Source organism: Arvicanthis niloticus, chromosome 9, assembly GCF_011762505.2.
Source record: "Arvicanthis niloticus isolate mArvNil1 chromosome 9, mArvNil1.pat.X, whole genome shotgun sequence".
Taxonomy (NCBI): domain Eukaryota; kingdom Metazoa; phylum Chordata; class Mammalia; order Rodentia; family Muridae; genus Arvicanthis; species Arvicanthis niloticus.
Genome location: NC_047666.1, coordinates 31,137,617 through 31,158,760, shown reverse-complemented (window position 1 = coordinate 31,158,760; position 21,144 = coordinate 31,137,617). Strand labels below are relative to the sequence as shown.

Here is a 21,144-nt window from a genome sequence, read left to right as displayed (position 1 = left end):
CATCTGCAAAGTGGGGTGCTGTCACTAACTCACTTGATGGGATGTTTATTTATTTATTTTACTTTATTCTATTTTACCTGTATGAATGTTTTACCTGCATGTACATATGTGTACCGTGTGCATGTTTGATGCCTGGGGAGGTCATCGGATCGCCTGGAATTAGAGTTACAGGTGGTTGTGGGTGCTGGGAACTGAACCTGGGTCCCCTGCAAGAGCAACAAGCACTCTTGACTCTTTAGCCACCTCTCCAGCTGAGGGGCTGTTCTTGAGGACGGCATCCCGTGTGCATGAGCGGTGAGCGAGCAGTATTCGGTACACCCGAGGCTGCGGCTACTGTTGTAGCTGGTCTCCATTCCTCCTTCTCCAGGCAGACATTCATGACAGACAGAGTGCTACACTGAAGGAAAGTATATTCTCTAGGGACAGTGGGGATGAGTGACCTTGATCAGATGGAGTGAGAAGGGCTATGAGGAAACTAAGGTGGGAGTGGGAGAGGGGAGCCTGCGATTGCACCAGTTACAAATCTGGTGTTACTCTTGATCCTTACTGAGGTGTGTACTGTGGGCTAGACGATGCCTACCTCGCACCACCTGTTTGGGTTAGAGGTATTTACAGAGAAAGGACTAAACAAGGCACAGCAAGGTTAGGTGAATTTCTTGAGGTCACACAGCCTCTGGGAGGTTTGAAGAGGCCCTCAGATCTATCTTATTCTGTCAACAGCAGCTCTTCAGCATCCAGAGGGCTGAACATGGGTACACACAGTACCTGGCTCTGTGAGCACCCATACTAAGCGAGGGTAGCTGTCCCCCCTTGCTTCTCAGAGCAGGGGTGCTAAGCGTCATCTTGTCAGGGAAGTAGACACCTTACATGGCCCAGGATCAGACTCCATGATGGTCAAGTACACCTTTAACTAGAAGCATGGCTACCCTTCCCTCTTTTCAGGGAGTGTGAGGGACAGAAGCCATGGCCATAGCTGGAGCCGTCATTCTCAGCAGCTGACTATTACAATCTACATCATTCTGCGACTCAGGAGACCCAAGAGAAGTAGAGATGCCCCCAAGCTGGGTGGCAGGCAGTCACACAGTTACCACAGGAAGCGTAGGGCTCACAGGGAGAAGACTGAAAAGGCTGAGGCTGAGGGCCTGGGGCTCCTGGTCTCCCCTCAGTTTGCATATTGTCTGCTCAAGGGAACATCGCTCCTTCCACCTGCTGGAGTCTGGCAGCAATGACTATTCTGAAGTGATTTAATCCCAGGACAGCTTTTGTTCATATGAGGTAGCCAGGGGAAGGCGTGACACTCTGCTCTGGGTGCCCTGAATGAGCCAGATGCTCTACTGGCTTCATCAAATGTAGGCAAAAGAGACTGAAGTGTAGGCAAAAGAGACCCTTTCCCTTCAGTTCTGCGAGGCCCAGCTAAGCTGTGCATGCTGTACATGTACATGCTGTAAGGCTGGTGCTTGGCATGCTTTCTCCTGCTTTCACATTGGTAACCATTTTCTCTTCCTCACAATCTCATTGGAAAGCAGTTATAACCCATTTAATAGTGGAGGAGTTGGGCACAGAGATACCGCTGGCTCACCTGGGGTCACACAGCTGGAAAGCCGCGGAACAGTCACCTCTGATCTCCCCTTCCTCCAAAACCCTTGAGGGTCTGACACTGATGTCAGTGCTTTTTTTCCTAGAGTTTTATTTCGTGTGTTTGGTTTTCTGGAGTGAACTGGTTCCCAGGTTGGGAGGCTTTCTCTTTGCCTCTCTCTGGTCCTGGGGGACTCAGTAGGTACTTTAAGTGTCTTCTTCAAGCCACAGTGCTGAGCTGCAGTTTTGAAGGACAGGGGCTCCACTCTTAGGACCCCAGTTGTTAAGTCAGGCTCTGGGCTAAACATTTTTCATGGGACTCACATTCCCCTCTTGGGTAGGCACTGGCATTATTCCAGGCTCACAGATGGAAAGACCAGGGTCTTGGAGATGAGAGACTATCCCATAGTAGTCAGTAATTGGCAGAAATGAAACCAGACACAAGCCTGTCTTGATAGAAATGCCGTGGTGGGTTTCATGAAAGGCAGAGCAATACTGGCTCTGTTCAACCAAGAGGGCACCAGAGCAGCAATGGTTGGGGGCAGGACAGGTGGTGTGTGAAGCAGGCCGGAGGGAACCCCAGGTGGAGGCCAAGGGCTAGGTTACTTGCAGGTTTGTCGCCGCTTCCTCAGTGTCCCCAGCAGCCCCTGGCCAACTCTGCCCCAGCTCTAGAACACATCCTTCGGAGGTGCGCTCCCCGCCCTGTGCTCCTGCTCCAGCTCCAGCTGCTTCCTTAGCGCCTCAGACTGTAAGAGGCCAGGGCTCATTCAGGGATCGCCATGGGAAAGTCCTGCTCTCCTTCACCCCACAGTGCACACACATCCCTTGAACCTAGTTGGCAAAGGGGAGACTGAGGCCCAGAGAAGCTAAGTAGCACCACGATACTTGCACCCACTCAGCATTTTTATCGGCTACATCCTGATGCTCAGACCCCTCCACCCCTTACAGTGGACCGATGCCACTTGCTGAGAACTGGCTAAAGCTTTGTCTAACTCTTTTTTGGGGGGGAGGGGGGTTCAAGACAGGGTTTCAGGTATAGCCCTGGCTGTCCTGAAACTCATTCTGTAGACCAGGCTGGCCTCGAACTCAGAAATCTGCCTGCCTCTGCCTCCCAAGTGCTGGGATTAAAGGCGTGCGCCACCACCGCCCAGTCTGAAGACACACTCTTAATGCTACTAGTCATTGCCACAGCTGAGGAGACTGAAGCACAGGGCAGGGGTGGTCACTGATTAAGTCATGGAGGCAGGGATTAATGGCCCCGGCTTCCGCCTTCAGCCTGAGCACTCCACAGGTGTTCCATGAATGTTACTTTCCTGTGATCTGAACACGTACAAGTGACATGATCCTGTCAAGCTTGCAGGGAGAGGCAGTGGGTGGACATGGGATAGAAGCTCCCCACCCTCAAGTCCAGTTTTGCCAAGGGCCAGGGATTGCAGGAGAGTGGGTGTGTACTTGATTGTGGTCCTGGGTAGTGTCACCACCCTAAGGAGCTCTCTGCACAGTCAGATGAGACTTCTGCTTGAGTTTTGGAAAGCTGATGCACTGTACTCAGCCTCTCTCCCGAGCTGGACCTCACCTTCTCCCTAGTTGCCCTTAGTGGAGGGTCTCCCAGATCAGCTCTTACAAAGCTCTCTCCACTCTTCTGCCCCCAGGGAGTCGGGAGGCTGCCTTCACCTATGCGATTATTGCTGCAGGTGTGGCACACGCCATCACCGCTGCCTGCACCCAAGGCAACCTGAGCGACTGTGGCTGCGACAAGGAGAAGCAAGGCCAGTACCACCGGGACGAGGGCTGGAAGTGGGGTGGCTGTTCTGCCGACATCCGCTACGGCATCGGCTTCGCCAAGGTCTTCGTGGATGCCCGGGAGATCAAGCAGAATGCCCGGACCCTCATGAACTTACACAATAACGAGGCGGGCCGGAAGGTAGGCTGCAGGGAGGACACTGCAGTGAGGTCCTTGGTGACAGGGGTGGGGTCTGAAAAAGCCCAACTTGGCACCTAGCTTCCTTCTGCTCTACTCTAATGCCATGGGTGTACAATATGAAGCTTATCGGCTGAATACTAAACATTCACATAACCAAAATGGGTGCTTCTCAGCAAGGGGGGAGGTGGAAGGCTTGTGAGGTCTTCAGGGCTCCAGGACCAGCTGTATAAATGGACTATGGGGAAGGACTGAGGCAATTGCTGGAGGCATCCACACGGACCAGCTCTCAGAGCAGCTACCCGTCTCCTGTCTTCTCAACCAAGATCTGTATCTATCCTAGAAGAATAGGACAGGATATCTCCTATTTCCAGCAGCCTGGCTCGGAAGAGAAGGGAACTGGGTGGCCCATTCCATGAGGAGAACCATATGGGACTGAAGGTCCAGAAAATAAATCCAAGGAGCCATGAGATGAGGACAGAGGAAGGTGGGTCCTGCCTAATGAAAGGACCCACCATGACTATTGAAATGCATGAAGGGATCAAAACAATGCTGGGAACCCTATTCCAGGAGTATCCACACATCAGCAGCCTGACCAGACATTGAGAGATACCTAGGCCAATGCTACCTGCGTGGGCAGTGCCCCTGGTTTAGGCCTGAGTCTGGGCTGGGTCCCTGAAGGCCTATGAGGCATTCTAAGTGGAAGGGAGTTTGTGCTCTGCTCCATGAGGTATCAGTGAGTGTGGATAGGGAATTCACAGACACAGAGCGTGGTAAAGTGGGGATCGGGGCCCATCCTCAGGTCTGACTGACTAGCTGGGTGGGTGCTGGGAGCAAGATAGCCAGGCCTTGGGGATAAGTCTCTGGTTTTCTTTGCCATCTCTTCATCTTTAGAGATGCTCTTAAAATTAGGGAGAAGCAAGGAGCAAAGATAGCTTCCAGAAGGGCTCAGATACAAGAGTCTGCTGTTTGGCCTGGTGATGGTGACAGTGTCTTGTTCCGGTGGAGCAGGTCCCACTGGGCTACACATCTTCTGGCCTGAATGTTTCAGTTAATAAAATCCCCATGAGTTGGTGTCACTTGAACCCTCCTTTACAGGTAAAGAAACTGAGGCACAGACAGGAAGTCATATGTTAAAGAACCCCTGTCACTGGGCAGGCATGTCTGGCCACAGTGTTTATATTCCCTGCACAGATGTGTATATGGCTGCAGTGACTGAGAAGGTGACATGGTTACTTGGGTTCAATCTGGCTCTGTCATTCATTCCTGTACTGCCAGGGCTGAGGTGAGAAGGGAAGGCCACCCACCTAGGACCTGACCCACCATCCTCGGTGCTCAGCCAGGGTAGGCATGAGTCCATGTTGCAGACATGTGAAGCACCCAGAGGAAGCCAGTCAGGAGTGTGGCTGGGGGCTTACATACTGTGAGAGCATAGACAGGCTTGTATCCAGAAGTGTGAGAGGGAGTGCCCTCTTTCTAGTGTCTCTCCCCCATCATAGGCCTCTGAGCTGCCTTGGTGAGTAAAAGACACCTTGTCTGCCCCAGAGTGATATCCAGGTAAATTAGGTAGACTCAGGGACCATCTGTCCAAACAGGTCATCTCAGATGTTTGTTCCTTTTCACTGCTATAGTACAAGTCCCAGGGGACACTGGTGGTCATAAATGCTACCCCTCCCCAAAGGGCTCACTCCTTGGAGGCTGGCATGAGGTAGCAACTACCCTTCATCTCCAGTTTCCTTAGCACAGATGCCTGCTTGGCCTATTGTGAGGCGAAGTGTGAGGCTAGCCTATGGATCAAAGTGAAGCTGGCTAGCAGCTCTGGTAAGAGAGCTTCATAAGCTGCACAGTTGGTTCTAGTCACAGGATTGTGGCTTCTGCTCAGTCATGCTATTCTGGGCCTGTGGGTACTGCATGGTCATAGGAAAGCCTCAGTGAGCTTCTTGGAAGAGGTAGGCCCAAAGACAGCTGCTGAGTTTGGCTGAGAAGAAAAAGAGGTGAAGGCCCAGAATGATGAGACCTATGCCTGGTACATAGTGTATTCTAGTTGGTCTGTGGGTTCCTACAGGATCCTCAGATTGACAGGATGTCTTGTGTGGCTTCTCCTCGTCTAAGTTTCAGCCATGACATTCACCCCCCCCTCAGAGAGCCTTCCTTCTTGTTCCTTTCTCACCTCTTCTGGGATGCAGCTGTGTTCCATAGCTTTCTCACTCAGGACAGGCTGGGGTGCCCCTTACAGCTGCACCCCAGCCCCTGGAGATGGCAATGCTGCGTGTGGAACATTGATCAGGGCCTATGGCAGCTAGGTAGAGGTACTTTGGTTCTAGGGCAGAGAAGGGTAGAGGTCATAGAAACGGGCTGTGAAGATAGCAAGGTCCAGGTAGACATTGGGTAGGGATGGAGCACAGGCTGGGCCTGCCTGAGGTGTGGGAAGCACAGAAGAGGAGATTTTCCATACTTGCTGGTGAAGAGCTGTCTTAGTTACTGTTCTATTGCTGTGAAGAGATACCAGGATCAAGGTAACTCTTATGAAAGAAAACATTTAGGGCTGGCTTACATTTTTAGAGGTCTAGTCCATTTTCCTCATGATGCCAGAGCAGTAGCTGAGAGCTATATTGTGATCTGTAGGTAGAGAAAGAGACAGAAACAGAGAGAGAGAGAGAGAGAGAGAGAGAGAGAGAGAGAGAGAGAGAGAGAGAGAAACTGGACCTGGCATGGACTTTTGAAACCTCAAAGCCAATGACTGCACAAAGGCCACACCCTGTAATCCTTCTAATCCTTTCAAATACTTCCTGATGACTAAGCGTTCAAATATGTAAGCCTGTGGGGGCAACTCTCATTCAAATCACTGCAGGACCCTTTAGTGCAGTTCATCTAGGGACCATTTACTATCATGAGTGTGACAGTTAGTTAGGGACCCTGTCCAAGGTCTGGATCCCAGAAAATACTACTAATTATAAAGCAAACCCCTTCTCAGGATGCACCAGGCTGCATTGGAGTCTGCATGGGTGGTGTGGAAAGGTCTATAGCAGCTGGGCAGAGATGGGTAGTGAAGCTTGGGGCCATGGTCTTGTTGATCATTCATTGCCTCATGGAAACCAGATTCAACCTGACCACAGGCTCTGGGTCTTGTCAGCAGTCAGTTTGAGAGAAAGGCAGGGCAGGATAGCCAGGAGAAAGGCCATACATGCCTTCTACAGGCTCCCGAGTGTCCTTTGCTACAGGGGTACCCTGTGAACCCTGCAAAGGGAGGGAACCAGTATGATGCTTTTGCCCTCAGCAGACTCCAGAGCCAGGCTATGGTGGCCAGAGCATGGCAGCCGATGTGCTTCAGCATTGGGCATGGTGGGAGTCGTCACAAAAAGGCAGTCCAGAGACTGTAGATGCCTCTGGGAAAGGTGACTGGCAACTAAAGTCTCTCCTGTTGGTTTTTGGGAGGCCACATTATTTCTAGTCTGATGCCACAGGCCACTCCACTTAGGTTGGTAGAATGCTAAGCTCGCTCATTCTGGTTGGTGGCTCGAGTCACAGGATACTGGAGGAAAAAGAGACATCTGGAGCACAGTCCTGAAATCCTCATAGTAACCCTTGTGCTCATTGAATGATCTCTTTCCTGTCCCTTGTGTGGCAGGGAGAGAACTAATTACTCCATGACCCGTGCCCCAAGGTACCCAAGTTAGTTGAGGAGCTAAATGGTTGACGTTGGAGGAGAACTGTGGCTCTGACATAGCAACAGTTCCCTACAAGAGATGGCTGAGAGAAGAAAGCGATCTTTAGCCAGGCCATGGTGGATAACCAGAAGCACCCCAGGAAGAAGGCAGTCAGCATAAATAGGCCTGGGATTCAGTGGTGGTTCAATGTCAGCATTCACAATGCCCTACACTTGATACCAAGCTTTAATAAAAGAAGGGAGGGGTTGGCAAATCCTAAAAAAGCAGTAGAGACTCCCTGGTCTGAGGCTGGTAAAGGGTAGTGAGGTTGATGAGGAGGCTGGAGTCAAATACAGGCCTTATGTGTCAGGAGTGGCCAGAAGCAGCTTAATGGGGTGAGCTTTGGGTGAGTCCCTCTCCCTCCCTGGCACAGAGTGCAGGGGAGAAAGGTCTTAGAGGTAGCAGGTGGGAAGTATAATAAGCAGCCTTTGGGCTAAGCTTGGAGGTGTGCCCTCTCACTGGGTTGAGCAGAGGAGACAGGTCTTAAAGAGCACAGCAGGGTGCTCCTTGACCTAGGGGGTGGTGCTGGGGTTCTGGTACCTTGCTGATATGGAGCAGGCCTAGGAACCAAAGCGGGAGACAAGGGTAGGAACTGCTTAGGACACTAGGCCTCTGGGGGTGGGGGTGGGGTGCAGGGAAGGAGGGCTCTAGGGAGGGAGGGGCTGGCAGGGAGGTGACCAGAACAGGGACAACCTGGGACCCCACTCAACTGCACAGGAAACATTCCCTGGTCCTCATTTTAAAGTGGCTTCTGCTACCTCTTGGCTTGGTGACAATATGTCCAAGTCCCCAGGAGGACATTGTACCTTTCCACTGCCTGTGGAGGCCTTGCTGTACCTGTAGGGTGAAGTGTGTTGAGTGCTCTGGAGGATCCTAGGGAAGGATGTGCTGTCAGCAGCCCCTGTTGGCAGTGAGGAGTGAGACCAGACTGGACAGGCAGCCTGAGGACAGGGCCCCCCACTGGGACAGGCCAGCCCTGCTGGAATGTGACTAGCTCCAGGGAGGTGAGCTAAGGGGGATGGAATTCCACCTGAGCATGGAGTCACCTCTTGCTCACAAGGGGTGTTGGTCTTGTCCCTTCCTGCCCTGCCCTGTCTGGTCTGGGTGCTCCTGGGGGCTGGCTTTCTATTCTGGGCCTGGCTGCAGGGCTGCCAGCTTATGGGGGACAACAGGGACCCAGCCCCAGGCACGGAGGGCGAGGCCCAGATAAGACTTGCTCCACTTAGTGGCTGCTTAAGCCACTTACATACTTGACTAAAGAGAGTGGACAGTGTGGCATGCCAAGGGCCCCCAAGAGGCCAGGCCCCACCTTCCCGGAAACCAGCCAGCAGTCTTCATGCTACTGTGCTTAAGTCCTGGCCCTCAGTTAGGGTAGATGTGGGGTCTTACCATCAAAATGCAGGAAAAGCCTGCATCCTGGGTTCAAGAGACCACAAGGGATTTGGGCTTCAAATAGAAGAAGACACAAACCTTCCAGAGACCTTGCCTTCCCCGGCTCTAGTCCTGAACTCCTGGGACAACCGTCTTTGCACATGCTGTTCATTAGGGTGGCACTTAGCCTTTTCTCAGGAGGACTTCTCTCCCCAGTGTCCACCTAGCCTCAGTATACCACGCTGCTTTTATTTTTCCACCATTTGAACACCTACCATTTGAAAGCACTCTCTTTGCCCAGCCCTTTGAGTCTTAATTGTCTATCCCATTACAAGGTCAGCGCCATAAAGGTCAGGACAGCGGAATCCCCTACGCCTAGAATGGTACCAGGCACACAGTAGGGTTCAAGAAAGGTTTGTAGAGAGCATGAGTGAATAACAAGACTCTTTCCTGGAAGTGTCCTGGGAATAGGATACCAGATATAATTAGAGATTCCCAGTTAAATTTGTTTCAAACCTACAAGTTATTGTTTTTACAATTAATTAAAATTAATTTAAAATTAATTATTTTAAAAACACCTAATCTAAGGCTTTCCACTTCAATCAAGCTTATGTACATGATTAAGCAGTTCAAGGTCCATTAGTACTGTGAAACATCACCATGTCTAAGCACAGGCTCCGTCACACTTGTCCAGGGGCCACACACCCATCACACCTGTGCATAAAACATCCCCACACCTGTACCAGGGCCTCCATCCCCACACCTGTACCAGGGCCTCCATCCCCACACCTATACCAGGGCCTCCATCCCCACACCTGTATCAGGGCCTCTATCCCCACACCTGTGCCAGGACTTCCATCCCCACACCTGTGCCAGGGCCTCTATCCCCACACCTGTACCATGGCCTCCATCCCCACACCTGTACCATGGCCTCCATCCCCACACCTGTACCAGGGCCTCCACTACCACACCTGTACCAGGGCCTCTATCCTCACACCTGTACCAGGGCCTCCATCCCACACCTGTGCCCAAGCCTCTGTCCCACACCTGTACCATGGCCTCCATCCCCACACCTGTACCAGGGCCTCCACTCCCACACCTGTACCAGGGCCTCTATCCTCACACCTGTACCAGGGCCTCCATCTCACACCTGTGCCCAAGCTTCTGTCCCACACCTGTACTAGGGCCTCTATCCCACACCTGTACCAGGGCCTCCATCCCACACCTGTGCCCAAGCCTCTGTCCCACACCTGTACTAGGGCCTCCATCAAATTCTCTGATGTTAGCAACTTGGAAGCCTCAGCCTCAGCCTCAGCCTCAGCCTCAGCCTCAGCCTCAGCCTCAGCCTCAGCCTCAGCCTCAGCCTCAGCCTCAGCCTCAGCCTCAGCCTCAGCCTCAGCCTCAGCCCTAACATCCCAACCCAAGCCCTTAGTCGCTCTACTGAAAATAAAGCCACAATGCAGACTCTCCACTTCCTATCACAGCTCAGTGACATAATTTTCTTCTCTACTTCCATGAGCTTGACCAATCTGGGTACTTCACATAAGCTAAATCGAAGTGTTTTCCTTCTGTGTCTGTCTAGAATTGGCCCCATGTCTCATGCTGTAGGTGTGACTTGTATGTCAGCAGCCCTAGTTCTACCTGGTCCTCATGGTGGCTCAGTCCGGTTCCTCTGCCCAGCACTAGTGCTCAGACGAGGAGTGCAGCTTCTGGGTTGGGCCAGGAAAAGGATCTAGTTCTCTTCTGGATTTAGAGACTCTCCTTCAGAGGGCTCATGGGTAGAGAAGCAGAAAAGGATGAGCCCTCAGGCCCAGCTTAGACCCCATCAGCTCTGTGGTAGAACAGGCTGTGTGAGAGACTGGGACCTGGGATCATGATGAAGATGAGAGTCTAGGAAGAGAATGAGGTTGTTGATACCAAGGGAGCTGAGGACAGGTCAGGAGGGGCTGTGGTCAGGGTGGAGGGTGCTCGTGCTGAGGACTGGCCATGGTCAGGGTGGAGGGTGCTCGTGCTATGGTTTTTCCCCTTCATCGAGTGACATAGCTGGGACTGTGCCCGGCTGGCTCCTGTCACTGATGTCATAGTGATAACCATGACCAGCATCCAGGGAAAGAGGGATAAGATAAGAGAGGAGTGGAAAGCAGTGACAGGACAGGGCAGCTCTTCCTGGAGAGACTGGCAATGCCTGTGGGTCCCCAGCTTCCACACTGCTCTGGGCTGCCAAGACCACCTCGGTTTAATCCCATGCAGACATGACAGCCTAGGCTTAGTCTGGAGAATGGCTGGACACCAGGGCCTGGAAGGAACTTGGGCTATTCATCCAGGATGAAGGTGACATTGGTGAGCTGTTGCTGTTCCTCAGGCCCTCAGGTTCAAGCTCAGGTGAAGCAGTCACAAGGCCCTTGTCAGGGGAGTTGATACAGGTGGACACAAGGTCCTCTGTTAAGGGACACGGGCAAGCCAAATATCAGCACCAAAAGTACAATCCCGATTAAATCCCCACAACTAATAGTCTCATGCCTGGTCACAGGTCTGCCTTAACTAGTTTACACATGAGGAAATGGAGGGGAAGAGAGGTAACAGAGCCCAAGGCTGCACAGCTCACGGCTTCCCTGGAATCTGAATTCAAGCCGGGTCCAGACTCATCAGTGTCTGGGGCTGTCCTTGCTCAATCCTGACATCCCACGAATGATTCCACAATATTATCCAAAAGTTCTGGAACCTTCTAAAGTGCCTTAGAAGCTTTGGTCCTCAGTCCCCAAGACCCCACTCTCTAATAACCTGGAGATTGAGGGTCATTTGCATACTGTGTCCTGTCTTGCTCTGTTCATGGGGCCCTCCTGGACATTGTCTGCTGCCGAGAAGAGGTCACTTCCCTTGAAGCAGAGTTCTGTTGCTTGTGCTGGACAGAGGGCAGGCTGGGAGCCATGAGCCCTCACCTGCAGTGTCCTTCTTATTCTCCTAGGCAAGCATGAGCTTCAACTTAGCCTCTGCCAGAGCCCAGCCTGGCATATTCTTGATGTCCTGGCACAATCCAAGGGCTAGTGCGAGCTGCAGGGTTGGGATTGCTGGTCTCATTCCTATTCACAGCATGTGCTGGGTGCGTTCATCTGGACCTGGCCTTGCTGCTTCTGGCCAGGGTACCCTTAAGGCTGTCACTCCCAGTCTCTTTCCATCTGTGAACCTGGGGGCTCGTCTCATAGAGTGACATTAACAAAAGGATCAAATGAACTGAAAGTGTTTACGGTCACGCTGTTAAATGGTCTCCATAAGTCACACGTGACTATTTGAACAGACCGCAATTAAATATGCTGAAAATTCAGTTCTTTGGCCTAGGTTTCTAGTGTGTGGTGGCTGCATGTGGCTCATGGTTAGCATATGACTTCCCTGGTACAGGAGGTCACCTAGATAGCTAGTGGTCATGGGGCATTCAGAACAGCATTATTAGAGAAACTTGGGAAGGCCTCGGTAGCAGGCCACCTTCCTGGCCTCCAGGACCAGCCATGTGATTTCCACCAGAAAGAATCCCCCATGTGGCTGGTCCTGGCAGGAGCTTACTGGAAAGTAACCAGGGGAGGGGAGGGGCAGCATGGGGAGGCTCTGTCACGCCACAGTGAGACCAAGTCAAAATGTGCTCACTGGACATACAGTTGTCTTCTTTGTCCTCAGGAGGGGGACTCGAACTCAGGGTGTTATCAAGTAAGTGAAGGGGGGGCATTCAGCAGAAGAGGATTTGAGAGAGCTAAGAGGCGTGGCATAGTCTGGGAGGGTTGGAAGAAGTGGCTCCTAGGAGCCCAGCTGCCACCTCTCCTGATCCTGGACACTTGCATCCTTTGTAGAAAAATTCAAGTATCATAACATCACTGAAGAAGACTTTCTGCCTAGCCAAGGGAAACTCGCCTGTAGTTTGCATCTTGAACCAAGAGAGATAGCTCAGGGAGTGTCTGCCATGCAGAGGGACAGCTTTTTCTGCTCCCCATGGGATGATATGTCACTTGCGTATTTCGTGGTTGTAGGGGAGATCCAGGCAGCAGACGGAGGAGCACAGCAGACCCCCTGGGGGTGGGGGTCTCCTGATACCAGAGCCTCCAAGGACAGCATGGCCTGGGCATTAACTGTGCACAGTGCCAATCTCAGCTGCTCACTGCATGGTACCGTATGTCCCTCTCAAGACTGGGAATACCACATGTGTGCTTGTCCCAATCCACACATACCTCACAGCGACTCTCTCATCACGAGAGAGGGCCAGTTGTTATCCTGCCACAGGAGGAAACTGAGGCATTGAATGACTGAGTGGCAAGCTTGAGGTAGCCCAGTCACCTACCTTAGCAGGCCACATTCTGCCCATCTCCCGTATACCTGTTTCTCAGCCCTCTACTGTGTTGTGTGCATGTATGGTGTTTAGATGGTGGGGTTGGTATGTTGCCGTCACAATGACTTACAAGTTGCACACACCTTACTCCTGCAAGACCTTCATTGTTTACAGCATCATTTCCTGGCCAAGCTTTAAAGCTCCATGTGAAGTGTCACTGGGCCCCTGTTGTAAACAGGTATGACCACTGAGGCTCTGGGGGGCCTCTGTGCCCACCAGAGGGTTGCAGCGCTGCAGGGAGCTGTTCTCCTCTGGGCAGGTGGGGATGCTGGCCACATCCCACTCTAACTCAAGAATTCCAGTTGGGCCTTTGTTCTGAGCTGACAGTAGAAAATAGCCTGGGTGTGGGAAGAGCTTCCTCCCAGCCCTGATAATGCTGCTTGTTGGCTGTATGATCTTGACATACAGCCTATCTCTGAGGCTCTGTGTCCCCACACACACCCCAAGGGGGAAGACACCAATAATAGACTTCTTAGACCCACAGTGCAAGTTCATTGCCTGGAAAGTCCTAGATGGCCAGTCTTACACTGTGGAACGTCTGGCTCCCTGAGCAGCTGCCCTGAAACTGCATGGATCTTAGCAGCAGGGGTTGCAGACATAACATAAAAGCCAGAGTCCTGTTCTAGGCTCTGTGTGGTTTTGGTTGGGATGAGGATGAATCAGGGTCTCACTCTGCAGCCCTAGCTGTCGTGGAACTCAGGCCCACCTGCCTCCGTCTCCAAGTGCTGGGATCAAAGGTCTCATGCACTATGACACTTGGCTAGACTCTATGTTCCGCTCCTGAGGTCTTGCTAGCTCTGAGATCCACCACCTTTGAAGCCCTGTCCATACATGTTGAAATTATCTGCGAGGGGTGGGGGGTGGGGGGTGGCTGTCTGAAAGCTCTTGAGATTTGTAACTTCTGAACAGGGAGAACCACAGGGGACCAAGCCATTGTGTGACACTGAGTTTCCTGGGATGGGTCTCTAGGTCAATCAGCCATATTTGAGCAGCATCTCTGTAGAAAGCCCCATTCTTGTCCTCTCCTGCTGCCCCTGTTCACATACATCCATGTTCCAGGACCTGCAAACTTGCCCACAAAGCCCTGTCTACACCCAGACCTTCTGTCTAGGCCCCTGGCTGCTGCATCCAGCCTCTGTCTTCCTCCTGGCTTCTGGCTGACTGAACATCCCCTCCTGCTTCATGTCCCTGCGTCATCTTCAGAATGCATCATCCTACCCTAGGACAGAGCCTTGCCTCTGCCTCTAGCTACACACTTCCTTTCATGCCCCCCAGGAGGGACTTCACCTACTGCCCTACTTCTGCCTTACTACAGCTACCCAGGATTCACCTGGCCATCAGATCCTAAGTTCAAATCTTCTGCAAACAGATTCTGCCCCTGCCTGCCAGGTGTTTCAGTTCAACAACATCTCTTTCTGGGGGCAGTATGGCAGCCCTGGCTTGGGGCTGTACTCTTTCCAAATGTAACCTGTGTAAATGTATCTTTCCTCTTGTGTCCACAACTTCACACTGGTTCTCTTCCATCTCAGTGTAGATGGGGAAACATTCAAAATAGCCAACAAGACTCACTATGATCTCCGTCCTCCTCTGTTTTCACCCCCTCACTCCCCCTTTGCCGATCCCCTTCCTTCTCTGCTGCTCTCCTCTCTGCTCTCAAACATGCTGGGTATTCCTCTGCCTCAGGCCCTTTGCACTTGCCAACTTTTCTACTGCAGCAGGGAAAGCCTGCTGCACCCCCCAAAACTCAGCCCATTATACCGCCTCAAGTCTCTGCTCAAATATCACCTAAGGAGGATTTTCCTGACCACCCTGCTGGAAACTGCTCCCATCTGTCTCCCCACTTCCTGTTCCCGCCCATGTTTTGTTTTCCCACATAGCGCTTTTGACCACCTGACATAATATTGGGAATTTGCCAGAGATCCCAACATGACTGGGAAAAGTCAGAACGCTTGCTGTGGAAGGCCTTCTGCGGAGGGCTTGAGCTTAAAGCTTCTCCAACACATTCAAGAGTCCGTTCCCTCCATGCCTTGTCCCACTGAGCCAGTGAAAAGGATTTGTTCCAATACAGTTCTCCTCATATGTCAGGCATTATCCTAAGTTCTCTGTACATATTGTCTCACACAGCACTAAGAGCCCAGGAGGTGACCACTCTCACGATCGTCTTTTATACATACAGAAAGGGAGGCACAGGTTCAGTGATTTGCTCAAGATCACATGGCCAATAGATCAAGAGCCTGTATCCATGAATCACATGGCCAAAACCTGTGTCCACTATACCTACTTCTCACTGGACCTGCTCACTCCTTCATTTGTTAAACATGTGTCTACTTATGGTAAATATAAATTTTGGAGATGAACATAAAAATAGATGACTTTAAAAAAAATGGTGCCCTTAATCAAGGAGTTCACAGTTCAGTAAGAAATACTGAATGAGTCAAGATACAGATGGGAGAAGGTCCCCATTCAGTAAGCACGTGCTGACACCTGCACTGTGTCAGCTCTGGACTCCAGAGACGAAGCATAGCTGCTGGCTTTGAGGGCTGCTCACTGTGACGATATAGGGGAGAGGTGAATTAATGCATAGAGAGTAACTGACAGCAGAAACTGAATCTGACAAAGAGGAACATAGGGCATTGTGGGAACCCAGAAGAGGAGGTCTCTGCTTGGGGATTGGTTGAAATGAACAGATGGCTGAGTGGTAGCATAGCTGCCTAGGAGTGTGGGAAGATGGTTGTGCAGGTGAATGGAAGGATGGGAAGATGGATAGGTATGTGGGTGGTGGGGATGGGTGGATAGAAGAATGGTTAGATGGATAATGAGGGGGTGGATATAAAGGTAGGTGAATGGAGAGATATAGGAGTATTTTGCTATATAGGTAGAAAAAGATTTGGAAAGAGTGGATGAATATGTGGATGGATGGATGGATGAATGGATGGATGGATGGATGGATGGATGGATAAAAATGTGAATGAATGGGTGGGAAAGTTGTTGGATGGATGAATAAGCATGAGGGCAAATGAATAGACAGATCTATAGGTATGTGGCTGCATGTATATATAAATATTTGAAATATGGACAAGTAAGATTTGAATGGATGGCTGGATGCATGGGTGGGTGGGTGGTTGGAGAGTTGTTTGGAAGGATAGTTAGTTGACTGAATGAATGAGTAAAAAGCTGAGCTCATTGCTAGGAAGTTGGACACTTTCCCAGTGAGATCACCCGACCAGCTGAAAGAAAGGGTTGCAAAGCCACATATTCATTCACTCAACAAATACCAGTAAGCACCTATTTGTGTGTCCGGTACTGTGTTAGGCTCTGGGATTAGGTGTGGCACTTGCCTTTATAGAGCTGGCATTCCAGGGGGAAGTCAGACAACAAATAGTCAGATGGAGAGAGACCCATTGTCAAAGAGTAATGAATGCTAGGGCAGAAAACTAAAGCAGGGGGCGGGTAGAGATGCTGCTATTGGGGGTAGGTGGAAGAGGCCTTTCTGAGAGGGTGAGGTGTGAGTAGAAGGTGAAGCAGAGCATTCAATAGCCCAGAGGCCAGCATGGCCCCACCAAGTGAACAGTGAGGAAAGGGGTGACAAGGTCATGGTAGGAGTGTTGGGAGCAAGGGTGCACTGGGGGACACATGTGAGGGGTCTGCTTGGCATAGGCACACCTGGGAGATGAGCAGTACCTCTTGGGCCAGAAGGGTTTCAAGGGCAGTTGTGTCTGGTAGTCCCAGAAGCCAGTGGAGACCACTGAATCTGGGTTGGTTTGCCTAGAGAGGCCCCCTCCCTGCGCCCCTGGAAAGGTTCCCAGTTGGGAGGCCAGCAGCATTTTAATTACAGCTCCCAGTTCTCAATGGTTTGCAGCCCAACCGTGAAACAGGCCCTGGGCAACATGTGGCACTTTGGTGATTTATTCCCTCACCGTGTCTATATTTAGTGGCCCTGGGTGCTGTTGGCCAAGTTTTCAGGGAGCAAGAGAAAGTGGAATGGGGTGGGGTGGGGGTTAAGTCTGGGATTTTAAGTGCATATTTCCATTTTTTAGTTGTCCTCCCAGATAAGATTCCCCAGTCTGCCCAGAGTTACTGGTATCCAGTGACATAGGGCACAACTGTCCAGTGTCTTGATTATCTTCTCTCTGAGAGTATGCATGCTTTCTGCCAAATGGTGGCTTTGGAGGCCACCACAGATCAAGTATATCTACAGGCTTGGGATCCCATTCTGTCTGAGGCTGTACCCCACCCCACCCCAGCCCCATCAACCCAAAGCCCAGGACCCTACAGGGTTGCGCAGACTTCACACACCCATTAAACACCTGTGGAGTAGAAATGAGTGGAAACGGCCTCTGACTCCATGACAGGTTTGGGCAGGGCCTCATCCTCCACATCTCCAGTAACCTCCCCAGGTACCCCTACAGCTGAGTGTTGTGGCTGGAATATGCCTCCCAAAAGCTTGGGTGCTGGAAACTTAGTCTCCAAACCAAGTGAGATCTGGAGGCAAGGCCCTTGGAATAGGCCTTTGCCTATTTTTTTGTGATTGATTAGGGATAGATAAAGTCTTGAGGCCAGCCCTCAGGGTGGCATCAGTGGCTTTATAAGAAGAGGAGGAAAGACCTGAGCTCTCACACTGTTCTGCCTCCCATGTGACACCCTCTGCCATGTTGTAACATGGCACAAGGTCCTTCTAGATGTGAGTGTCATGCATTTAGGATTTCAGCCTCTGGAGCTAAGCCGGATCAAAAAGAATGCTTTTCTTTAGAAGCTACCTACTCTCATATTCTGTTATAGCCATGGAAAACAGGCTGGGACATTGGCTTTAGGACTACAACTGGGTAGCAAGGATCTTGACCTGTACCATCCAATAGAAATCTATTATAAGCCACATGGCTAACATGTTCTAGTGACCACATCAAAAAGGCCTGGGGATATGGGTCATCGCCATTGCTAAGGAATACCCAACTTCTCTCCTGTATCTCCCTGATCCTTTGGTCTTTGCAGCCTTTGGGCTTCTGCCTGGTTACTTCTGCTACTAGTGATGCCCTGGCTTTGCTTCTTTGCTTGCTTCAAAATCTACAAGTCCCTTCTTCCAGGAAGCCTCCCAGGCACATCATTTGCCTGGTGCATGCAGAATGCAAAAGCTTTTGTGGGGGCCAGATCTAAGGAAGAAAGATTCACTGGCTTGTTTTTCTCCCCAACTATGCAGAGTCTCCTAAGAAGAGAGACCTTGATTGACCAGCCTCATGCCACCAGCACCTGACATAGGTCTTAGCAGAGGGTAGCTCCCAAGTGGTCCTGGAAGGACAGAGTGGGGTTCTCTCCCCTGCACGTGTATTAAAAGCACCTGAAGAGCTTTGAATGCTCTCCCACACCTTTCCAGAGCTGAGATCAAGTCAGAACGTATGAGAGCCTGGGCCAGGCTTCTGGAAATCCACCCACTGACTCTGCAGGGCTGGAAAGACCAACCTGGGAGGAGAAGCAGGTGCCAGCCATACACCAGGCCAGAGCCATACTTTGCACACCCATTGCATCAGCAGCTATGCTCAGAGCTGCAGGCCCCACAGGTTTTTGAGGCAGCTTTATTGAGCCATCCATGTGTCACACAATCACCCAATGTCAGTGGTCCCTAACAGGTTCATAGAGACAAACACCCACCATCAAAACAAAATTAAATCTTCAACATCCAAAAGAAACTTTTTGGTAACCACATAGTTGTAGACCAAAAGGCAAGCAAACTAACTGGTATCCCAGTAGAGAGGAAGTGTAAGCAGGAGGGTCATGGGTTCAAGGCTAGCCTGGACTACATGAGACCCTGTCTCAGAAAAACAAAAAGCCAACAAATCAGCCACCATCCTGCTAGTTAGTCCCTATTCCCCCAGTTTCCTGATAACTACTGATGTATCTTCTATTTCTGTGAATTTGCCTTTCTAGACGTGCAAATGGGATCACACTGTGTGTGGTTCAGGGACGGGCTTTGTACTTTATTCTAGGATGTGTGCAGGGCACATCCATGATGTAGCACGCTGCTTAGACCTGGAACATCCCCTAATGCCCATTTGCTAAAGGCTTAGTTGCCAGCTTATTGAGGGGTCACTAGGAGTCTGGCAGCATGTCTTTGAAGGAGAGAGTGAGGCCTCTACCTATCCAGTCTCTAGCCCTGCCCATTGCTTCCTGGTTGCCAGGAGGTGAGCAGCTTTCCACCTAGCACTTCTACCATGATGCACTGTGACATCACAGCCCCAAAGCAGTAGGGCCAAGCAAGCATGGAAAGAGTAGGGAACCATGGGTCAAAGTTAGCACCGACAACCTTAGGGCTTCTGCCATGGTGACAGAAGTCTGAGTAGCAACACTTCTTCCCTTTTCATGGCAGAAGACTATCCCATTATATGGAGAGTTTGTAGTGTCAATGCCAGACAAAATGGACAAAATGCAGAGATAAATCTCCAGTTCAGATCTTAAGTAGGAGAAGTAAACTAAGGATAGGAATGGAATCTGGAGCACATAGGCTCCTGCCTTAGAGGCCTCTGATGTTGGGGAAAACAAAAGAACATTGGGAACTTTAGGAGACAGAAATCTACATGGCTTGTTTTGAGGTCAGGTCTGATGGCACACTGGGTGCCTGCCGGAGCTCTGAATGTCACATGGTAGCATTGCCTATATAAAACTAGTCTTTAGGTCACAGTGGCTATTTTGTGGTTGACTACTTAGTGAAAATAGCTCTAAGGATTGATGGGCCCTGGTGGAATATCCCCCAGTTTCATGGCCCCTTGACTATGTGTTAGTGGAATATGACAAGATGCCTCCATTTGCAAGAAGTTATCAAAACCTATTTGTCTAGTGAGGCCCTTGGGAGTTGTTCCACTTGAACTTTCATGGTTGTTGCTGCAAAGAACACATGTAGACTTGAGCTTCTGGCCTGACTTCTGTGCTGTCAATGTGCCTCGGCACTGCCACCTTAGAGCTGTTTCTAAAAGTGTATATGTATAGGGCCAAAAGAGGAAGAGGAACTGGTAGACTTCAGGCCTTAGAGAGAGCTACATAGACCAGCCATATCCCGGATCTCTAAGGGCTGCCAGAGCATCAGGTTGGTAGGTGCTGGGAATACTAACTATCTTACTTTTTTTGCATGTTGCCTTGGTCCCGACCTCCTAATTGAAAAGTTGAGGAGAAATCCATTGTTCTATCCACAATCTCTTTGTGATAGTAAGGGCTTTTGAGAGTTTAACCCCAGCACTATTAATAGCCTGAGTGAGGTGAGCCATGGCCTAAGGCTGCTAACACCTCATTCTTATATATTGGTGTGTGTGTGTGTGTGTGTGTGTGTGTGTGTGTGTGTGTGTGTGTGTGTATGTGTGTATGTGTGTGTGTGTGAGAGAGAGAGAGAGAGACAGAGACAGAGACAGAGAGAGAGACAGAGACAGAGACAGAGACAGAGACACACACACAAATCACACAAAGAGAGGTGATGAGAGAGAGAATAAGTGTGTTCTATTACTGGAGATTGAACCTAGAACCTCATGCATGCTGCTCAAGTGCTTTGCCACTGAGAGTCAACCCCAAAAGTAGATTATTCCACTCTTACAAATATCCTCCAGACTGGTTATAACTACAACAGTGGAGTCTATTTCCTTCAGAGTTACCACTGCTAGAAGCTGGCATCTACCTATTGCCAGTGTGACTGTTGATGTGTGACTACTTCCCAGTCCAGAGTATAAGTCTCTCACTGCACACCTGGCTGCCCACCTCTAATCCTGGCCCAAGAAATAAATCATCATGTGGTGCAAAGATGGAGGAGAATGAACAAAAGAGGAGAGGAGGCAGGAGTCCACTCATGGATGCCTCAGAGATGGCTGGAAGCACATAAGCTTGTTGACTCCATATCCTTCTATCACAGACAGGACCACCCAGCTGTCTCACTCAAAGCCATAGTTCATAGTCTCCACTCAGCTTGGACCATGGGAGAGTCTCAAAGTCACCCGGGTCTATTTATCATCTCAGGAGAGATGACAGGCAGGAGTATGTACTGTGAGCAGCTACTGTCCTCAGGGCTTAGCCACTTCCCTTTGAAAATGGCTCCAAGTGTCCATGAAAGCCCTTTGAAGTGATTACAGCAGCCTCAGCTTGCAATGAGAGAACCTGAGGCCTGGCCCAGGCCCACGGCCATGCAGGAACCTATGTGCTGTCATCTGGGCTCACACCATGTCCAAGGG

General features: G+C 50.8%; 1 protein-coding gene across 1 annotated transcript in view; it reads left to right on the top strand.

Moving 5' to 3' along the window:
* Wnt7a (Wnt family member 7A) overlaps positions 1-21,144 on the top strand; it is a 42,979-nt gene that overhangs the window by 12,960 nt on the left and 8,875 nt on the right. Inside the window, exon 3 of the mRNA XM_034512502.2 lies at positions 3,228-3,499. Coding sequence (XP_034368393.1) covers positions 3,228-3,499 — 272 coding nt within the window. The remainder of the gene's footprint in view (positions 1-3,227; positions 3,500-21,144) is intronic.